Source organism: Apis florea, unplaced genomic scaffold (genome assembly GCF_048593485.1).
Source record: "Apis florea isolate Af1SG1 unplaced genomic scaffold, ASM4859348v1 contig_3367_pilon, whole genome shotgun sequence".
NCBI lineage: Eukaryota > Metazoa > Arthropoda > Insecta > Hymenoptera > Apidae > Apis > Apis florea.
The window spans coordinates 3,806,258-3,829,213 of NW_028256746.1; the positions used below are offsets into that span (position 1 = coordinate 3,806,258).

Consider the following 22,956-nt stretch of genomic DNA (forward strand, 5'->3'; position numbering starts at 1 on the left):
AGATGGTGTTCGGTGGAGATTAATTGTTTGTCAATCGTGCGTGGTTGGTGTGGAAATATTGACGTTAGGTTATCTCGTTAAAATCGTCTTTTCTTAATTAAAAAAAAAAAGTTTGATTCGGTTGGATACACTTTTTATCCTTTTCTTTTGGATGAAAGAAAAATTTTCTGATCGATGTCGTTTACGGATAAATAATCAATTTAATCGTGTTTTCACTCGTTCGTGATCGATTTAAGGGGATCGAAAGGAAACTCGGTTTAGTACAACAGATATACAATTTATTTACAAGATCTCACGCGGATATAAAGTAACAAAGTGCTCTCTCTCTCTCTCTCTCTCTTTCCTCGCAAGGGGAGAGAGAGAGCGCGGAAGATGATCGTGATCGATCTCGATCTCGTTTTGCGTGAAAAATAAATTAAACGCCTGAAGAAGAAATTATTTTCTAATCGATCGTCGCGCGAACTACGTTTTCGCTCTCGCGTCAAATAAATAATTAGTTCGATATAGTATATTATACACAATGTTTGAATACAATTAGATACGACGATGAATCGGTTCACGCTCGCGCGCGCGCGACCTACTCTTTAATTACCCTTCGCCGCGTTAAACTCTTTTAATCGGCGTTTATAGTACACAGAAGGACGTTTAATACGATTTGATTCGTTGAGGTAGATAATTCAATCAGTCTATGAAGCTGCTTTGTCGGTCGTTATTGGCATCAATTCGCAAAACTCGATTCCGTCGAATCAGGCTGAATATTTTCACTCGATTTCTCCTGTTCAACTCTGACAGACAATGTTAACGCTGAACGTCTCGCAAGTTCCAACTTCTTCGCTGTGTTTATCTAATTGTTATGAATTCTCCCCCAAAGAAGAATCGGATCCAAGAAACGTTCCAAGAATGTTTGGTCAAAGTTGTACAAGAATATTTTAACCTAAGTTGTGTTGATTTTTCAATATCTTTGGGTTTCTTTCTCGAGAAGTACTTGGAGAAGCGAGATTTCATTTTTTTTTTTTTTTGAACAGCGATTAAAAACCCAAAGATATCGAACGAGGTACGCGAACAAGTTTCGCTTGAGACTATCAGTCGAGAAAAAAATTGTTCCGCGAATATGCTGTTGTCTCTCATCATTTGACCAGGTACAAACGTTGAATAAAGGAAAGATGTTTTGGTAAATGGGAAGTGAAGCCTCATGGCTGATCAGAGTCGATCGTGTGTCGTTCCACGTCGAATGATCGTCGAAGACGGGTAAATTAATAATTCGTAACAACATGATTATACGTATGCCCGTTTACTATTTACTTACGAACTACGAAATAAATTAAAATACTTGGCTATTCGCGAGGATCGTGTGAAATGTATCGCTTCACACGCGCAAGAACGAGGAGAATCGTTTGCGAAAAAAGAAATTCTTCGTTGGATTAAGTAGCTTGGCCGAAGGCGGACTCGATCGAACCGACGAAAAAAACTTCGATCGACTCGATTCCAAGTGCGACCAAGTGATTCCAACTGTCATCGTATCCCAACAGAAATCCTAACAAATGAATATATGTACAATTCAATCGATCCCTTCCTCCCAAGAAACACTGCCAAGGATCTGAAAAATTAAAACGAAAGCGTCTCTCCACTGTTTTTTCAGAGACGCAAATTTTTCAAACACCTCTTAAGATTTTCTTAATCTTCTTCTTTCTTTCGGTCTCTTCTTCGCGAAAGAAGACTCCAAAAAAAAAAAAAAAATTCGGTTCACTCGACGAAGAAAACGATCGAACATAATCGTTCGAGATAATGCAAAGTTCAACAAAGTTCCTCCTGTTTCCTCGCTCGTTCCCCATCGTCGAATTATCTTAGTGCGCGACGTGTTAATTCGCTCGTTGCGTAAGAAGATTTAACAGCTCGTCGTGATCCATGCTGTTCAACGTTTGTATGTCTATGCCGAGCGCGTTCGCCACGCTCTTCATGTCGAGGCCGAAGCTCTTCAACAACTCGATAAAGTCCATTTCCTCACCGGTGAACGGGTTGTGCAGCTTCGGGCAGCTGTGATTACACTGCGGCCAAGTGCAACGTTCGATTAACCGGAAGTGGCAGCCCTGAACACACTTCCGTTTGCCAGATGGTATCACCGACCGCTGCGGCCTCGTCCCGTTGAACATGCCTGTGTGGTTGCTGTCGTTGTTCTGCTTGTTACCCTTACGCCGACCTGCAATCCCACCCGAATTTCGCCTCGATCAGCTTTTCCATCCGTCTCTTCTTTTCCACCAATTTTTCTTTACGATAAAAAAGAGTACGATCGAACGACGAGATTAACTTATTGGAAAAAAATACAATTTTTTTCGTGCTCCATCGATTTTCAACAGGATTAACAGTCGATTATGGCACGTGTCTTGCAATATTTCTAATATAGAAAAAATTATCAAGAAAAATACGTAGAAATTTAAGACGTAAAAATTAATACTTTAATAAATTGATACCGTTGTACAGTTTAAAAAGGAGAAAAATTTAACGAATAAATATCTAATAACGAGTTTATGTTAATTAACGTAATATCTAATTCTAATTAGACAATTGTCAAATCATCAAAAAAAAAAAAAAAAAAAAAAGAATCATCGAGTTTTATTCGTTCTTCGCGTTTAAATACGAACACAAATTTACCCGTAGCTTTTCTTCGCTCGTGCTTCTCCTTCCTCGACCTCGCTTCCTTGTTCCTCTCCCTGCGTTTCCCTTTGTGCTTTCGCCTCTTCCTCTTTTTCCCCTCCTTGTCCTGCACCACGGCGTTAGACGAGGTTTTCCCCATGACCGATTTCAACGGGGCCCTGACTTTCTGCAACTCGGCCACAGACTCGCCTTTCCCACTTTTTCCTGCCTCGGACGAAGTTCCGTTTCCCTTCGTCGACCCGGATCGCACCAGCTTCCGCAACGACTTTGTGCACGGCTGGTTCGTCTCAATTGGCGAACGAGTGCTGAAATTAACAGGGGTCGAAGTCAGTCCCCTGACAACTTGACAGTTTTCCAGCAAACCGAGGAACGGAGGAAACGAAAACAAGAACCTTCTTGTGTTTGGAATTTCTCCTCTTCTTCTTCTTTGGACAAAAGAAGAAGACCTTTCTTGTCTCTTGCGATATTCATTGAGATATTCATTTTGTTATACATTTCTTTGTTTTCTCACCTTGTTTTCTCTAAAAGATTTATTAATGTTCTTTTTTCATGCATTTTTAGAAATATTCGATACTTACACGTTTCGATGATTTCCGATTGGCATTTGCTCCCAGCAGTGCAACGCCTGCGCCAGAGAAACCTCGTCGATCTTGACCAATTGCCAATCTCTTTTCGTCAAAACGCTGTGACTGATGCAGCTGGGAGCGAACACCGCTGTAACGTTCTCGAACGTCTGTCTCAGGCTGTCGCCCATTTTGTGTATGTAATCCCATTGCTGCTTGGTCACCGGCGCACCCACGTTGTCCGCCGACATCTGAGCTTCGTCGAACAGCCATTGGAAAACGAACAGGGGGGCTAAATCGAATCGAAACGGAACGTGTAGGTGTAGATTTGAAAAAAAATTCGAATCAATGCTTGAGAAATTTTGAGAAAAGGGAAAAATTATTTAAATACGGATAATTTCTCTTCGAATTCTACACGATGAAATTTTCAAGTTTCACAATTTTGCCAACCTAGATCAACGAATGATTAATTAGATGAAAGGGTAGACGTTCTGCTTTACCGGTCAACGTTGGATACAGCCTGTAGCCGAAGTAACACCTCCACGGTTCGTTTCGGTGTTTGTTGACGCAATTGTGCGGCATTCGAGCCTTCCAAAGTTCCATTCCCTTGTGAACAACGTCAACCGGTGACAAACCATTCGGCGAATACGGAGCCCTGTCGAGAAACCATCCCGAGTCGGATACGCCTCTTATCGCGATATGCTTCAAGCCTGCGTTTTATAATGGAAATTCATACTTAAAATTTTGATCGAATAAGGTGGACAAATGAAAGGAGTTTCTTTTTTTTCTTTAGAAAAAATTCGTCTCACCTAGATCGTGGTGAACCAAATTGTGCACGTGATCCAAATTCAACATGACACCGGTTCCACCCGCGCTGCTACCAGCTAGAAGAAGGGAGCTTGCGTTCTCGAGGCCAAGTGGAACGAGATCTCGTACCACCTGCAGTACAATCTCTGCCCCCATGAAGGAGAACATATCGTTCAACGAGGCTCTGGTTCCGCTCCAACTGTCGCTCGTGCAATAAGGAACGAACCTGAGGGAACGAATTTTAGTTAGAAGTTTTCATTACAGAAAAACTGCGACTACGTAAAATCGTTGAAGGTCTTGCTAAGATGGACGATACCTACACGTGATTCGCATTCCACCAATATGGGTTCTCCTCGGGATTCGCCGACAATAGGCCGCCAACTGCAAACGTTTTCAAGATTTATTCATTCGGTAAAAGAATAGTACTGAATAAGATATCTTCTTCCAAGATTTTTAACCAGATCAAATTGCTCTTCCTCTTTCTTTTTTTTTTTTTTTTGAAAGTAATACTAGAATTAATTGGAAAAATCGAGATGTGCGCATACGATCTCTTTCCCATTCCATATTTTTCCACGCTCACCGTCACCGGTTCTGGAACTCTAAACAGAGATCGTGAACGAGCGAGTGATAATTCCACGCGATAATAAAAACGAGATTCTACCGTAAACTGTACTTCAAACCGGACGACGAATAAAAAATTCCATCACGAGCCGGGAGAGTCGTCAAACGACTAACAAAACTCGGTTGATCGACAAACGCGAAGAAAGAAAAAAAGAAAAATGTCGGCTCAACGCGCGCAAAGCTTGGAAAGCGGAAGCTTGCTCTCACCGTCGCGTGTCTCGGGCCATTGTGTCGACGTCATCAGATGCCTCAACCTGAGCCACCTGTTCCTACAGCTCTTGTGGTCGTAGCAGTACCATCCACCTTCCAGGAAAATGATCCACCTCCTGGATCCGTGCGACTTCCGCAGGTAGAACCCAGCCTGGGATCCGTCGTTGCACGTGATCGACCTGTTGCTCAGGTAGACCCTCTTCAGGCCCCTCTGCTCCTCGAGCCCGTACTTCTCCAGAATCTTGATCAGCTTCTGGATCGTGTTGCTCTGGATCGATGCCGTGCCGGAGGACACCGAGACGGTGTTCCTCGGCCTCTCCTCGGCGGCTATCGTCAGCACGAGGGCCGTCAGGCATACCGAGATCTGCAAATCGACGATGTTTGGAGGATCGATCCTTTCTTTCTCTTTTTTTTTTTTTTTTTTTTTGCCACGTGCTTCGCAGTTCAGTTTTTAATGGATCAGCTTTTGCGCGTGACAGAATTCGTAATGAAATTTACGGGTCGGATGTTGTTTTGATATCGATCGCTATTCACAGTTGTAAACAATTCGGCGATAATAATGTTTCACGAACAGGTGAAAAAATATTGGAAGAAAATAGTGATTTGTATCTCGCTATGGATAATGGAGAGATTAATAGGGAGATGAGGATGATGAATAGAAGCTTTGTTTTGCGAATGGAGGAATAGGAATATGGAGGGAGGAGAAGGGAAATATTGAAAAAGAGCGTATTCGTATCTCGATGGATAATCGAAGAATTAATGGTTTTTTTTTTGGGGGGGAGAGGGAAATATATCAACGAGATGAAAGGATTAATCAGAGTCCAATAATGGTGAAAGATTCTGTTCTGTTACAGGCAAGCAAATTGGAATCACGTGTTTCATAAAAGAGTCCTTTTTAAGGTGGACAAATTTTATTCGCGACACGTTTACTCGTAAAACATTCCGATATCGGGCACGTGGTTGGAAATCGAATTAAACGAAGGACGAGAATCTCGTCCCACGGAACCGAGTTATAAACTGGAAACGCTAGCTGAGTACGTTAATCACCGTACAGTCTATGATAATGAGCTACCTTAGATACCGTGGCTGAGCGAGCAGAAACTGCAAGAGCCAAGGAGATAAGCTCTTCATTTCCCGCCCAGTTTGAAAATGACCATTATTCAACCTGTTAGGCGAGTACGTCTCACCGTGCACTTCAAACTTATCGACGACGTAGAATACCCAACCATATTGAAAAATTCATGTCGTTGAGTCAGTTTCAACTAAATCCTCGTTACGGGTTGCATAGCAATGTCGTATCAATATTCTTAACCACGATCGAAAATATAAATTAAATTTTCAATTTTACAATACATTTTGGAGCGTAATTATATCAATCGTTCGTAAATTGAAATTTTTTAATCTATAATATAATAATTGAGAAGAATAGATTCTCACCTAGATACCGTGTCCAATTCACGGACGATTTAACATCGCCCATAATCTTCTGCCAAAATTTCGAATCGGTCAGGCGTAAATGAACGATGTGCCCGTAGTCGGTATTTAACGCGGATGATTTGGCGGGTTTATATTTCTAATGATGCAATGGACACCATGCGCACGCACGATCCCGCCATTACAAGCTCGTATTCCATCATTAGAAACGCAAACCCGCGTGTCACACACGAATCGCAAAATCACACGCGTCGCGAACAATCCTATCTACCTCGTCGAGTCCAACGACCGTTCCCGACCATCTCTCAAATTTCATCCACGTTCGTACGCGAATTACAACCTCGTTACAACGACATTCCTGAAAGACCATGCGTAACAATTTCAAATCGGCCAATTTCCCTCCCTTCTCCCCCTTCCCCTCTTTCTCCTTCCCTCTCTCTCTCTCTCCCTCCCTCCCTGCCCTCCCTGTTTCACGCGGCCTGTAATTTCTTCGTCGACAGGGATTTTCACCATGAGGGCATAGAAAGCAATAACAACGTCGGAACCGAGCGGTAACAAACGAGCACCAGGCAGCGAGAGAATAATTTAAAAGGAGGAAGCGTCGTTTATACGCGGCGCCACTAGCTCTTTCTCTTTTTGATCCTCTCGTCCCGTGTTATACAGGGTAACCCAGAATCCCGGTGGGCGATACGTGGACACGCGGAGAACGGTTTTATATATATGCAAAAAGTGAGTCGAAAAAGAAGAGGTACGAATAATAATTGGTAAGAGATTATTCTGCTCGGTAAAAATAAAAAAAAGATAAAATATAGAATAAAATTCGTTCGTTTAAAACTTAATTATCGATGAAATTGAGATTGAAAATTTGTCGAATAGGTGCATTTTACAATTTTTCATAAAGTTTTTAATCACTTTTGCAACATTTTACTTGTTCTCGCATACAAGATTAACTATCGAATTTCAATTTTCACTTTAACAATTTATTTAGCCAACAATCGATCAAACTCATTATTTTTCTTTACACTGCCCACCACTTATTTTGGGACACCCTGTATAACAGAGCTCGTGCGTTTCGCCATAACCTTTCTTCCATTTCTCTTTCTCTCTCCTTCCCTCTTTTTCTATCTTTCCGTATTTTATACGCACACACGCACACACACACACACACACACACATATAGACACGCTTGTGTACAGTTGCTTTGTCCGCCTCTTTCTGTTAGGCCAGGTTCTATCGCGATGCCGGCTACTTAGGATCAAGTTCCAGGTTTGAGGACGGTAGCCGGCGGCGGAAACACCTCGGAAACAGAAGCCCGTTCTGGCGGGTAGAACGAGATGAAAGGAAGCCGCCCAGCTGTGGACCATGGAAAGGAGAAACGTTGTTGCGACGCAATTATGATCGAATATAATGGGCCGCGAACACCGGATCGCCTTTGGAGCACGTATCGAAACACACCGCCGGCGAGAAACAGCCCCTTTCCTAGCCCCGTACTATCACCGTAAAGTGGATGATTTCGACCAGTCTTTTGCTACTTGTCCAAGGAAATTAACCCTGTGCGCCCCTTTTCCCCCGTCATCGTTGCTCCAAACGAAACGAAAAACGAACATTTATTTTCGAAATCGCGCAAGTAGTTTCGAGTTAAACGTTGATTGAAATTTCCGTTCCATCAAATTCGATCGTGCGGAATATCGATTTCCAAGAGAGTTTATTTCCTTACGGATTATCTTCTAGGGATTCTTATAACGTAATAATACGTAAAAATTCTTTTCTTCGCAGTGGGGATTATCACGTAAAAAGATAATTTCCTCCTCGTCGAATGTACGGGGCCGCGTTAATCCTTTCGTAAAATCTTTCTTAACTGTTAAATCCGATCCTTATTACTCGCCGACGACGTGGCGTCGTTAATTATCCTCAAGTGGCCTCCGCCGAGACGAGTATAAAAAAAAAAAAAAAGAAAAAGAATATCAAAGTTCCGTTAACCGCGGCTAATCCGCGTAGCATCCGTCGTCGTAGAAAGGCAAGCTGGTCAGGTCGTAAATATCATTTACAACGGCAAGGCTCATCCTCGACCTAGGAGAACGTTTCACGGTATGAAATCAAGTTGGGAAAAACTATCGGCCTGTCCACGCTCCCCCTCCGAGGAGAATCGTCCCTTTCTTTCTTCGGGAGAAGAAAACTAAACTGAATTCGATCTCTCCTCTCCTTCGATTTTACGAGCAGGCACCCGAAGCGCCGCCGAAAAACCGCGACGAATCCGAACTTTCGAGCAGATCGTAAATAAAATTCACGACCCTGGGTCCCTCCCACACTTTGCGTAACCGCTTTATTATGCCATAAATCAAGCTGTCCCTGCGCGTGAACACCGGCCACTGTCCCGCGTTCGTGGAAATCCTCGTGAAATAAAAGAAAAAGAGAAAAGAGGAAGAATCTTTGCCCCGGAAAGGGAACACCCTTTAATCTTGAAACGACGATTCGATCAATTCGACGATACTTTTACCCGTTCCATCCGTTTCGTACGTTTGGTTATGGAACGTTACAAAGAGACTGCATTGGATTTTGGTATTCTCCTTTTATCGTATTATTTCCTTTTTTCTTTTGTCGTTCCAATAATGAGAACAAAATAAGAGAGCTTAAGCTACATATAACAACTATCGATTCGACAAGACTTACAGTCGCCCTGTAAGCTGAGATTAAGTCTGTAACGCGATCCGAGTAAGAGTATATTCCCGTCACGAAGATTTTTCCGTGATACTTTTTGGAAAAAAGAAAAAGGAGCGTGTTAAAAGTACGCAAAAATTTGAAAACTTTCGTAATTCAATTATCCCCGATTAATCTGATTTTCGGAGGGAATTAATCATCGTCCGCCCGATCAATTTTCACAAGGGATGGAATTTCGTATTCTACGTAATCCATCCCCTTTAAATTTATAATCCTTCTGGATCCGCGTATAATTCGGTTGCCTCTCAAAGAACTTGTCCCGGTGCTTATGAAAACCTCTCTCTCTCACTCTCTTTCTCCCTTTTCTATTCCTCTTTCGCCACTCACGCTTCCCACCCCGACTGCTCCTTTTCCCTCCTTCCGTATCCGGCGCATTAGAGGGTGTTCTGGGCGTGAAGGTGTCCGTCATAATTTGCCAGACGGCGCATAATCCCCGTGACAAAGGCCGACAAAGTGACGGCTGTTACTGGCCGCCACCCTTTATCCAACCTGCTAAGATTCCGGTAGCAGGTAAAGCGTTTAAAGATTCCGAGCCGGATAGATGAATCACGACGAATCAGGACTCAACTGACTCCTGGATCGCACTCTTTGCTACTGTTGCTTTTGTCTCCTCTTTCGCCTGTTTTCTTTTGCCTGTGTTGCAAGTGTGTCGATCCTTTTTTTAACGGGTTATAACTGGCGCGATGGAAGAATCTCTTTCTTTTTCCACGAGATAAATCGATCTTCTAACTAATTATTCAAAGATTGTGGAAAACACTTCGATCGTGTTTAATTTTACACAATATTTGAAAAAAAAAATATATATATGTAAAAGTGTAAGCGTAGTTAATCATTTTCTTTTTATCTTGGTTGAATGCACGAAAATTAATAGTCAATATTCGTCGTGAAAGGACACGAGACGTGATAATGTATCGAACGCGTTAAAATTATTTATCTAACGTTGGATGAATGAAATGAGTTGATATTCGGTTAGTTTGTCAAAAATAAAAAATATATCGTACTTATAAATAGGAGAGTTAATTCGTGTTCGTGTATAAATGTGTAAAACCAGAGATTTTTTTTTGTGGGTTATAGGATATTGTTCTTTGAATGGAAAGAATTTAATAATCGCTGTGCTTCAACAATCGACAGCTGTCGATATATTTCGAAAATCCTTTTCGCTCGTACCCGTATCGCTATCGAATTTCTCAACGCACAAGCCTCTCGATCCGCTTATCGTCTTCCATTGTGCCGCTTCTCTTCACCGTATCCTTTCTTTCAGCCCCCCTTATCCGCAAAGAATCTTTCATATCCTTCACCAATGTATATGCAAATAATTCATTCACAAAACTGAATTTTCGCGCGCGCTCCGAAGAGGACGCGCCGTAAAACCAAGAAAATTCTCTATCAGCAACGTATATCGCTCCTTTTTCTTTACTTTCGATTTTCTCCATATTGCGCGTTAAGACTCAGTTAAGAAACCGTAATCAAATAACGCAATACCGTGTCATTCGCAGCCAAATGAAAGTTTCGTCGATCCTAATTACCGTTAAGAAAATTTCATTCGTCAGGAAAAATCTCTCCCCTTAATTTTACCACTATTTTACCACAATTAAATCCGCAACTCTCACTTCTCGAGAACACACTTGAAACCTATTCGACAGGACATTTCAACTTTCTTTCCCCAACTATCAAATCCATCAAATTCCATTACAAACTCCTCCCCCAAAATCAACCCTCTTTGGAGACAATCCTCGAAATCTCTCTTCACCCTCTTCCACCAACTTCCTTCATTTCCGCCACGTCCACGTCTTCTCTAATCTCGCTTCCTTCCTTTTTTTTTTCCAGCAGGTCGTCGATTCGTTTCGCGGATCCTCGAGTGGCCGGTGGTGCGTGGCATTCCATCGAATGCGCTCTCCCTCCCTCCCTCCCTCCCTCCCTCCCTCCCTCTCTCTCTGTACTCGCTCAGTGGACGCGAAAACAAGTTAAAAATAGCCGTGGAGCGGATCGCGGTCGGCACCTTTGAGGCCGCGGCTCGGAACCCGCAACAGTCGTTGATCGTTCGCATCGTGTTTCGTCGTCCGGATGTTGATGATGATGGTGAGAGACCGTCTCGTTACCATTACAAGGGCCGCTCACGCAGCCGGCTAACACGCACCGCAAACCTCGCATTACCATAACCGCGTGCACACAGAACCGTGCAGGCCGCTTCTTCGGGGCTTCCACCACGAACGAGGGAAAGAAGGGAGGGGAGAGGCGATAGGCGGAGGGGGGAGCTCTTGGTGGCGTGCTTTCGAGCTTAACCGCGGGTTTAACGATCTTACCAAGCGCGCTCTTGGCGAACGCTTTTACCGCCTGGGGACCTGTTACCTTGCTCCGCTAAGATCGACTGCAATTGTCAGCCGCCTTTAGCATCCCTCTAAGCGCCACTTCGCCCCCAACGTCCCCAAGGAGGGTGGTTCAACGTCGTTCGCCCCCGTTTCTATTAACCCGTCTCGCGACACGCCTATCCGGTCGAAATATTTCCCCGATTTTCCGGAATTTTCCTTTTGCCAGTGATCGTGAATCGTGCGATTTTTCTTTCTTTCCTTTCTTGAATCGGGATTAAAAGGTGCGTTTCGTAGATTTTTTTCTCTTTCTCGAATACTTTTTATTTTATCGTGGATCGTGGGGTTGCATAGTATTTTCGTTGTTATCTGTACGCGTTGGGAGAGATCTATTTGCCCGAATGAATTAACGATGAAAAGAATTATTATATGTAACGTGTTGCATATCCTGTGTTGATTCACGGTGCAAGATAAGCCGTATCAGCGGGATGATTTATACCGAGCTTACCTGCTCGCTCTATTAACGAATGGATGCGATAATAGCAACGGATCGAAAATTTGCAATCTGAACCGAGAGGTTTAATCCACGAGGTTTCGGGATACGTTCGTTCCATGGACAAACAACAAAATCAAAATCGCCCTTTAATTTACTCTCCGCTCTTCCTTCTCCTAGTTTTAACCCCATCGTTCTTGAAACACGCATACGTGTAATTTTCCAATCTTTATGGTAAAACGAATAAGGTACAATTCCACACGGCCGTCTGTTAACGAAGGAATCGTTCCTTTCCACGACGAGGAAGTGGAAAAGAAAGCGGAGGGTAAGCGAGACAGGCGACGGTTTAGGACCAATGTCCAAGTTCGTTCGACGTCCTCGTGGACGGCTCAATCGATGGCGGCACGTCCGCGATCGGCGCATCTCCTGGCGGAAGAAGAGGGCGGCACGCCGCTAAAGAGACCGACAACCGTCGGTCAGAGGAGAAGGAAGAAGGAGAAGAGGGAACGTGCGCGCCGGAACATCTCAAACGCGCCGTCATCCGTGGCAAAGATACGTTTCCAAGCGTCGATCGCGCGCGCACACTGCTCGATGAGAGATGTCGATGGCCTCGTTAAGCCGAGGTTACGAGGGACGCCACGGGAGAACCACGGAAACCGAACGAAACGACGATGATTTCCTCGCGAAACGAGCACCGGTATCCAGATCCCGCGGCCAGATAACCGGCAGCTGCTTTCTTCGGTTCTCCGCGACTCTGCATAGATCCCGTGGGATGGACGAGTAATTTTTTAAAGAACGTGTCTCATCGGCCAATAGAAATCGCTTCATAAACGAAAGAAATTGAATATTCCTGGAATGGATATAAAATTATACAACGCAATATTTTAAACGTCGACCCAATTTCGAAAGCGCGGCGCTAAAATGTCGAAAACGAGAATGTAAACATACTACCCCCGCAACACACATCCGGAACAAGCGAAGATAAGCGTAAAAAGCGAACACCGTTCTCTCTCCGTCTCTCTTTCTCCCTCTCTGGTAGAGAAGAGGGTAGGCACGGCGTAATATCCCCTGTAATTTATGGCGAAGGACTCGAGGAGGAGCGAGAAGGTTGCAGTAGGCGTGTGGTGCGAGCGCAACACGTAGAGAAAGTGGAAGAGTATAAAAGGCGGATAGGCCGTGAAGAGAGGACAGGCGGTGGGGATCGGAGGAAGAGGAAGATGCGAGGAGGGAGGAAGGAAGAGGGAGCAGGTGGCAAGATAGGGTATACGCCAGTGGATTAAGGCGCGGAGCGGCGAGTCAAAGAGATTTTCTCCCCATCCCGTCTCGGCGGGGGCCCCTCGGCCTAACAAGGGCTGAAATATGACTGCCTTTGCCCTACCTCGCCTCGCCGTGCGCCTTTCGAACCAACCATGGAAAACCGAATGAGATATCCGTTCCCCGACTAATTTATCGGCCGCTCTTTCCCTTTCGCTCCCGGCCTCCAGGGATCAACGCACTTCCCTTGAACTTTCGTCGTGATTCGTGAAACCCTTCTCGTATTACTCGTGATTTACCCGTGAACGTTTCTGCGATCGCTGCCTGCCCTCCGCCAATCGCGAGGAGAGGGACGTCGGTGTAATTAAGGGGGTTGCAAGGAAGGGCGAGGACGACGTTTAAACTCGTTTAATGGTTCGAGCCAGGTGTTGAATGGTGTTGAACGAACCGAACCGCGATTGTGATTGCGATTTCGACACGAGATTTCCGTTCGAAATCGAGAAATATTCGAAGAGCGCGAACAGGGGAAAGAAATGGCGCGAAATTACAAGCTGGGATGATCGTCGATGCTTCTTTTTCTCTATGGGTCGCAACTATGATGATTACGTTCCACGCAATGATCAACTCGGTAATTGCTTCGAAACCGCAATTTGCGCGAGAAGCTGGTGAAAAGGTGTGTAGCACTTTGAAACCGCAAACGCCATCCCGATTTCCGGCCGTAGGAAATTGCCAAAATCTCGACGACATCCGAGAGGGAGGAGATATAAAGTAAATACTAGGGGAAAAAAAAAAATATCAATGAAAACGTTCGATCTTTCTCTCTGTCTCTCCCTCTCTTTTCTTCTTTCTCTCAAATTAAAAAAATTTTCTCGTGAGAAAAAATTTGTACGTACGTTAAGCAGCGAAACGTTTCTCTCCCGATCATTTCTCCAACTTCACGGTTCATTACGTCACGTAATCACGGGGACATTTATATTCCACCAAGATTTCTCCTTTATAACGTGCCGTCGACCTGGATGCGCTAATTGGCTTTAGACTCCGACTCGATCGATCGTTCTCTCTCCTTCGAGTCCTCGAATCTTCGAAAGAAGCTTCGACGATCGATGAGATCCCAACGATTGTCGCAATCGTAAATGTAACGATCGATAATCGAAAAAAGAATAATCTTCTCCATCCACTCTCTTTTCGTCTCGTTAACCCCCTCCTACCAACACCTCTACCCTCTGAATATTTTTTTAATAAACTCGGCCGTGATCGAAGCCGTCCAATCGAAATGGTGTTGTCCAAATCGGGACGTCCCATAGTTACTAGCAGATTCACCAGGGCCACGATCGTCCTCGACGATAAATCTATCGGCTAATAGCGTGGAAAGTAATTGCGACGAGAGAGTGTGGCGATGCCGCACGGTGGTCGTGGCGTTTGGTCACGGTGGTAGAAACGATGGTGGGATTGGTGGCAATGGCTCGGTCGGTGCTAGTGGTGGCTAGTGGCCGTGATGGCGATGGTAGCGGTGGTCCATCGGAGTAAATATATTGGATGGTGGTAGGATTGGTGGCGGTGTCTTCCGCTCTCTACTTGAGCCGCGTGCCCGCTCGCTCGTTCACGCCCGAGGTGCGCCTTTGATGTGCCGCCTACACCGCGTTCTTGCTAACTCTCGCGCCGCCGACCGCGCCGGATTCTGTTTTTCTTCTCTGGCAAAAATCTTCTTCCTTCTTCTCCTCCTCCTCCTACTTCATTCCCCCCTCTCTTTCCTTCTCTCTTCGCTCCCTTCTTTTATTCCCAATGCCTCTCCTCTCTTCCATCCTTTCTCTCACTCTCTCTTTCTCTCTCTCTCTTCCCTTCCTCCTCGTTCTTCTTGCTTTCTTCTTGCTGTGTCGTTGTATCGTCGAGTGGCCTGTGCTCGTGGCTGGTAATAAACGAGAGTCGGAAAAATCGGAGAACAGGAGGGGAAGCGTCGAAAGACGATGGCCTTGATTCGGAGGTGAAACGAGACGATGCGAAACGGAGGATCGATTATCGCCGGTCGTTTGAGGAATCGACCGCAGCAGAAATGACGTTTTTGCGCGCGTGAATCTTTCTTTCGTAAAGTAACGCGCCTAGCTTCCTCTCGCGATCGACGCATTTCGCCTCGAAACGTTCGCTTCCTTGCACGAGTTTTGATTTTATCCCCCAGAAATTTAAGATTAATTCTTTTCTTAATCGGAAAAACGATAACGATGAATAATCTTTTTATCGTCGAAGGAAGATTTGTCAAACGTGAAAATAAGTTCGTCATTTAAATCGATGATCGTTGTACGGATATGTAGAATTCGTCGAAAAAAATCAGGATAACAAAAGAGGATAAGAAATTCGGGCAGCGAGGCGAGTTAGACGAAATGGAACCCAACGTATAGTAGCAGTTGCGTTAGGCCAATCATTTTACGGAGGCTTATTTCGATCATCTCGTCCGCCGTCTCCTCTCCCCCCTTCCCCGCCGACATTCTTCACGCGTGCTCGGGTCCGCGGATCCTTACGCTTTCCGGAAGCCCCCACGAAGTTCGGCGCACTTCAAAGGTTCTCCCGTCGTTGATCAACGCGCCGCCGTACAAATCGATAATGCGATTCATAGTTATTCCGTGACGAGGTTTCGCCTTAGCCTTTTGTAACGCGGACACTCTTGTGATCGGTGAGAGCCTATCTGAGAGAGAGAGAGAGAGAGAGAGAATCTGATGATCCTGCTTTACCGAAAAGCGATGGATCGTTCCTATCCTATTTGGGAAAATATCGCAGCTGCTGTTCGATCAGACTTAGTTCTTTTTTTTCTCTCTTTGATAGAAAATGGAAAATTTTTCGATTCGTTCGATTTTATTTCAACCTCGATGCGTGTTCCCCAATCTTGTTAATTACCGTGCAAATATTTTTCAACTCGTTCGTTCCCTCTTATCAGAAGAGTGACAAACAATTTGTCGAACTTGGGAGGTTGGAAGTTTCGACTGGCACGTTCGCGGTGGAAAGTAGAAGTGATTCTTCAGAGCTGCTTCGAGTCAAAGGGCTTTTGAGGAAGCGCCTCGACAAATTTGCAAACGGTTAGCGAGGGCACGCGTATTTATTCAGCCGCTCGTCTCTCTTTACTTCCTCGAATACCCCTGGCGTCACTACCGTCTTCTCCGTCCAGTCCCTTCTTTCCACCGGTTTCTACCTCTTCTTTCTTCATCGACCACCTCCCTCTGCTACCATTCCTCTCTTGGGAATTTCCGTTTTCCACCGTACAATTCTTTTCCGTCGTTCGTCAAACAGTACAACCCGCACCGCATAAACAATTTTCCTCCTATTTATTCCTTTCTTCGGTTCATCAGAATTTATTTGTTTAATTTCTTTTTATTCCTCTCTTTTTCTTTTTTATTTAATATCATTTCTATCCCTCCTCTCCCTTCTGTCAAACTGTCTTCAACCTGTTTGAACCGACCCTTATCAAATCCACGAATCCTCGATCCTTTCTCCTCTCCTTCCTATCTTCCAATCCTTCTGTCAAACTTTCCATTCCCTTTTACCCTCGTCGAATATTCACCGATTCCGACTCTCGCTCTCGTCGCACTCTTGCCTCGTCACTTTCGCTTTCTCCACCTATCCTCATCCTAATTTCCATCGCTTTCATCCCTTCTCCTCCTCCTACAAATTTCTTCCGTTTCCACCTTCCTTAATATACTTTATCTCGACGTTTTTTAATTAAAAAGAAAACGATTACACACATGCATATATTTTATATATTTCACGATCGAGGGTTGAGGTATTTCTCAGAAAAATCGCATTACATTCGGGATGACCCGATATCTATTTATTCCCCTCCCCCTCCAAATCTTTCGCATTATCTCTACAAAGGGTCCGTTTCACCCTCGATCGTCCCACCCCGTCTTTCACAGTCGGTTCACCAAGCGGGACAGAGAGAGAGAGAGAGAGAGGGAGGGAGAAAGAGAGAAAAAAAAATCGTTTGATCTCACCGCCAAGGCAGATCGGCAAAAGGGGCCTTTTTCTGCGGGCCCCGAGAGAGCTTGAAGCCGACCTCAAAGACTTGACTGATGACTTGCGGCCACGACGACTCCGCGCACACGGGCCCCGCGAACCAGGGACAAGCGAGGACACTTGGCGAGAGGGGAAGGGAAGAGGGAGACACGTCGAGGAAGATGGACGGACGGCGCAAACAAGTGGAAGAGGATGGTCCACGTACGACCGATGCTCCGCCGTTCTAGCGGCCGATTTCCTGCGAACGACGCGTGCCTACTCGCGTGTCCAACCGGCATTTCGGATTCCTCCCTCCCCTTCAACACGGGGGCTTCGATCTCCTATTTCGAGATCGCGTTACCCCTCCACCGATCCTCCTCGTTCCTTCCTCCTTTCCATAAATCTAGATCGTTGTCTTCGCGACGCGAGTTTGCCAATCGCGTGCCAATCATTGGAATCGAAAACTATACGAAGTGATTATTCTCCATTCTCTCTTCAATATATATATATATATATTATTCCATTTACATTATTGGTTTCCAAAAAGAAAAGAAACGAAAGCCAAACACGTTCGATCGATCATACATTTTACTATCAGGAAACGAATCCATTGTCCCAGCTTAACCATCGCGCTTACATAACCATGCCCGAGAACCATTAATTACACGTTCGCACGGAGCGGTGGCGCTCGCCACGCAACGACGATCCGCCTCGTATTCAGCATCGTATCCCCTCCGTGACGAACATAAATCGTTCATCGGGGCGGAAAAATCCGTTCGTGTCACACTTTTCATCCCATAATCGGGAAGAGGGGGATAAAATCCAACCTATCTCGACGCACGTCATCCCTGGATGGGAAAAGGGGGAGGGAGGGACAAAGGTCCGAAAAAGCGTAGGTTGATAATCGATAGGGTAGCGGTTAACGCTAGGGCAGGGTCCGTGCGCGTGACCCACGTGAGTTCGTAGCACGAGCGAGAAAGAGAAGGCGATGTATGGGGAGGAGGAGGAGGAGGAGAAAGACGGAAAGAGGGAAAGAGAAAGGGAGCATCGGGGGCTAGTCAGGTCAGCGTCGCCGACGGCTGGGGTATACGAGGAAGAGGAGCGTTGTTCTTGGGCCCGCCATTCGGAGGGGATGGCTCGGAGGAGAGGAAGAGCTGTCGGCTCCTTTGAAGTCGGTCGGTACCGTGTGTAATTAGGCCGCCGCTCCCCACCCCGCCCTCAGCCTCTGATCTCGCCGCGCTGTGTCGCTAATTGCTCACCGCCCCACGGCAGAAGCGTCGTCGTCGTCGTCGTCGTCGTCGCCGTCGTCGTCGATAGTTGTTGTTGTTGTTGTTGTTGTTGCGTCGTCGTTGCTCGGATATAACTTGGAGAGTTCTTTCGAACAGCGACGAATCGGACAAGACTAGAATTTTAGGAAGCCGAACATCGACGTGGATTGGCCGTTAATACCTGGCCAGGAATCGTGTATCGGGTACAATGGGATGTGGATGGACTTCGGTAGCCGGGTTAAACGACGCGATCCAAGCGGTTTTCCGTCGCCGCAGGAACGCCAGCTTGGTCGCGTTCTGACCGTGTATGTGGGATCGTGGCGCTAGTAGTCTCGCGTTAACCTCTACGACGCAACTACGTAATTAATCTGCCCGAGGATTCACGAATTGGAATGGAAGAAAAAAGGATTCTTCTTTTTGGCGTTTTTTCCCCCCCCCCCTCTTATATTTCGCCAAAATATATTTATATATTTTCGTCGTGGTAAAAATGGTAGAGTAGTTTTGTAGTTTTTGAATCGCGAAAAAATTTTTCTCCAGACTTGGGATTTGGTTTAATCCCTGTTCTCTTTGAGAATTTCTTTCTCTTTCTTTCCTCTCGGCACTTTTACGCCTTTTTCCTTTTAATTTTTTCCGCAGGATTAAACGGTGAAAAGGTTTCTCATCCGGCGACAACCTGCACCGGTCTACCCGTCCGGTGTACAGTTAGGAGTCTTTACGAGCCTCTCTAACGCCACTCCTCTCATTTTTTGACGTTCGCATTCCGACTGCACAACAATCTCCCCGGCTAGGAAAAACGCGCGACCGCTAATTCCCCGTCTTGCAACGAGACAATGACTCGGTATTTAGGACATCGGATAGAAAGACACGCGGAACGAGTGAGAGTTTATTGCGAAAACCGGAGGCTCTTTAACCCGAGAGGTTATTCCGAACAATCGAACGAAACGAACGGGAGGGAGGAATGCATAACCAGTTTAAAAGGCGACGAATAAATTTATAAGGGGGTAATAAACTTCTCCCGTTGAATATAATCGAACGAATTAATCGATGATTTATGATATTACGATCGCGAATCTGTAATTTGCTCAATCGGTATTTTTTAATTTAAAATGATAATGAGCAAAGAGTAGATCTAGATTACGTGCTCGTAATGATGTAACGAGTTAAAATTACGCTTTTATTCGTCCTCTCGTGACTTTAAAAAATTCATCCAACCTGTTTTATTAAAAAATTTTTAATATATCCTCCCCTCTCTTCTAAGCGAAAATTTCGCCTTGAAAAATTGTCTCGTTCTTTTTTTTTTTTTTTTTATATATAATTTCCATGCCATTAAACGGCTAAAAAGCAAACACACTTATTTCCCAGTTATCCTGCAAACGTTCTTATAAAATCAATTATACGCTCGTCCCAATTATCCATCCACCGGTCTGAAAACCGCAAAAACAAAGAAACATCCACTCGATTGGTAGCCCGAACACGCGCACGAACACAGAAATTCAACCGCAAATCCGACCGAAAATTCACCTTTGGGGAATCGAAACAAAACGGGGGCAAATGCAGCGGATAGATAAGAGAGAGGAGGGACTTAACGAGCCGAAGGGGGAGAGGAACGAAGAAAGGGAGGGATCGATGCAAAGACTGTGCACGCGGCGCGTGATCACAGATGGAATCCCGACGTAAACAAGCTTAAATTGTAATCTCTGCCTTTTGCATCCCACTCCTCTCTCTCTCTCTCTCCCTCTCTATTTTTCTCTCTCTCGATAGGAGTACTTGTTGCTCGTCTACCCTTTGATGTCGGTCATGCGCTGCTCGAAATCAATTTGGACTCATTAACGGGCTTGGAACACGGTTGGCAAAGGATATCCGAGCAAACATCGCGTGCCATTAACCTTGCCTCTTTTAGCAGGTGGCGGGCGGAGAACGGGCTACCTTCTTCCTCCTTTTCGTACTCGTCCCTTCCTTTTCTTCCTCGAGACTTCTTTTCTTTTTCGATCCTCTATTTCGGGAGGCGCGCGTTACTCGCCGCGGATTCTTCTTTTCGAATCTTCGAATATTCGAGCGAGTTTGGTGATTGATAAAGGATTCTCCAAAGGAGGAAAGAATTTTTAATTATTTTGATTCGAAAGATACGTGTCGCGCTTGCTGCAAGTTCTCCTTTTCGGATCTTTGAATAGCGTAAACACGTTAGAGTTTATGGAAATTGGTATTAATATTTTGGTAGGCGAAATTTTTGATGAAATTTTCGAAACCTTTGAGTGAATTTCTAAACGGATTATTATTAATTTAACAGAGTTTTTCGACGATCGTCTATTTTAAAGGCGACCGGAAAGATTAGACATCAAAGCTTGGAAAGAAATTCTTAGCTGGATGAGACGCGTGTTTTCTCGTTCAAACGAACCGTAGACAGATTTTTCTCTTCATTGGACGAGTGTCCGAAGCAGTGAGACTGAGCAGATGATTTTTCCCTCGCATCGAATAAATCGCTATATTTTGGTGCCGCGAAAGTCTGCCAATTCGAGCATTACGCATCGTAAAAGTATTTTAACGATAAACAAATTCACAATCTCGTAAAAATCTCAACCATTCTCCAACGTTCATTCCTTTCCATCCCTTTCTCTTGAAAGAAATTTCACCCCCCCCCAAAAAAAAAAGAAAAAAGATAAGAAAGTTGTTCAAAAATCTTAGCCAAAATGATGTAAACGATAAATCACTCGAGATATCCTCACTTTTGAAACGAAGCATCGCGGAATGACTCGAGGAATTCGAACGCAATTAATCGAAGGATAGAAATGGCGGGAGGATTTTGGCGCCACGTATCCGATCGCGCGACCAACGACACCACCCAGTGTCCCGTGGGCTCGGGCAAAGAACGGCCATAAATTTTGGCCCAGTCGTTCGTTCTCGCGGTTTGTCGCGTGCGTCTAGATTTCGCGGCCGTGATTTATTACGAGGATCGCGTGCGGTCCTCCCCTCCCCCACGGCTTCTAAACGCATGTGCCACCTCCGTTCAAACTTTGACTCGATCGTATCTTTGAAATCTCTTTTAAATCCGATGAAACGAATTTCATCGCGTTTCTCATTCGACTGCCACTACTGTGTTTCACTTCTTTCTTCCCTCCTTCCTTCTTTACTTTTCGTCGAAGAAATTTCTGTGAAAATGAATCTCTCGATCTCTCAGTGAAAAAATAAAGTCTGAAGTCTATGTATCGTGGAATTGGACATGGATAGAGCAGGAACAATAGCAGGTTTAAATTAACAGACTGTTCTTTTCGAGGAAAATCGAAAGGAGAGAGCGAAGATGGTCGGAAGAAAGGTGAAGGAAAAAAGGGGGTTGGCGAAGAATCGAGGAACGAGCGCGTTGGATCGAAATTTTTCGCGAAGAGTAAAGTTCAAAGGCTTCGGTTAAATCGTACTTAAAAGTTAAAACCCGAGAGCGTAAGCAAAGGATTTGAAGGGAGGGCAGTGTGGAATGGAGGGAGAAGCATAACAGGAGGCTCGAAATGATCAAAGAGCGTTAAAAGAGGATCCGGGTTGTCTCGCCGCTACCCGTTTCACGCTTAAGTATATACACGCGCCGTCCTTTCATCGGGACAGATATCTTCGAAAATCGATGTGTTTCGAAAAAAAAAAAAAATCTTTTTTTCTTCCTATTACCAAAATTCCAAATTTTTCACACATCTTTCTCCATCATTTTATTTTCCCGCGAGACGGGCAAATCGATCAATCATTTTTTTAAATCTTCGATAAATATATTTAATAAATTACTACGCCACGATCGTAGAAAGAAAGAGCAAAGAAAGAAAGAAAAAAAGAAAAAAAAGTCCAAACTCACCTGCAACTCCATTCTCATCTTCGGTGCTTCACCGTCCCGTACCGGGTTCCCGATCCGACAAATCCCCACCACTCGGAAAAAGAAAGTTTTCCAAAGCAAGCCTACTTTCCTCTTCCCGATCACCCTTCGATCATCTTCTCACGTTCTCCACCCTCGTCTACGGTTCACAGATCGACATCACAGATCCGTCTTACTCTCGTCAACGACAAGGGAACGTCACCATCGATCTTCCTCCTCGAGCATTCGAGGCGAATCAATGGATATATAAAATTGCAGTCCCAACTGGATATAATCCGACGCGATTTAACGAGGGAGCGAGTTTTTGGAAAGAAAGAAGGTGGAGAGAAACGGAGCGAAGGCGGGGGTGGAAGCGGAGACCACGTGGTGGGTGGAGGTCTCGAGCCGGTGTGCTCGATACACGTACCCGTTGACGGTCCGCGGCGCACTGCCGCCACTTTCCGCTTTGCACGCTTCCTCTTCTCTTCTCCTTCTTCGTTCCTTCCTGCGGATCCGAGCCCTTCTTCCGAGTCACGAGGAGAGCCGGTGCGCGCACGTGCCGGCGAGGAGGAACACCTCCTCTTCTTCGCGCTTCACCCTTTCTCTCCTTCGCCTCTCCTCTCGTCCGTCGGCCCGCTTTGTTGCTGCCGGGGCCCTCTTCTTGCTCCTTTCCCGCTTGTTTGTTGTGGGTGTTTTCTTTGACGGCTGCCTCCGCGCCGCTCTTTTTCAGACCCGGAAGATTCGACCGGCCCCCAAGATTAATTGACGCCGAGTTTTACGCGAGATCCCTCTGTCTCTTCTCTCCTTTCCCTTTTCAATTCTTACG

The 22,956-nt window shown here is 45.2% G+C and overlaps 1 protein-coding gene across 1 annotated transcript; it reads right to left on the reverse strand.

Moving 5' to 3' along the window:
* Positions 1-256: 256 nt before the first annotated feature.
* Positions 257-22,267, reverse strand: Notum (palmitoleoyl-protein carboxylesterase notum). The gene is made up of 8 exons (XM_012489244.3): positions 22,134-22,267; positions 4,851-5,217; positions 4,343-4,403; positions 4,025-4,248; positions 3,716-3,925; positions 3,231-3,507; positions 2,650-2,957; positions 257-2,197 (listed from the first exon to the last, which is right to left on the reverse strand). Exons 1-8 carry the CDS (start codon positions 22,149-22,151, stop codon positions 1,860-1,862), a joined length of 1,803 nt encoding a protein of 600 aa, XP_012344698.1. The 5' UTR covers positions 22,152-22,267; the 3' UTR covers positions 257-1,859.
* Positions 22,268-22,956: the final 689 nt, after the last annotated feature.

Excerpts from the sequence above, each read along its gene's own strand:
- Notum (XM_012489244.3), bottom strand. Across the intron at positions 3,508-3,715 it reads GCTGTATCCAACGTTGACCG|CCCCCCTGTTCGTTTTCCAA; the intron begins GTAAAGCAGAAC and ends GATTCGATTTAG. Across the intron at positions 2,958-3,230 it reads ATCGGAAATCATCGAAACGT|CACTCGTTCGCCAATTGAGA; the intron begins GTAAGTATCGAA and ends TGTTAATTTCAG.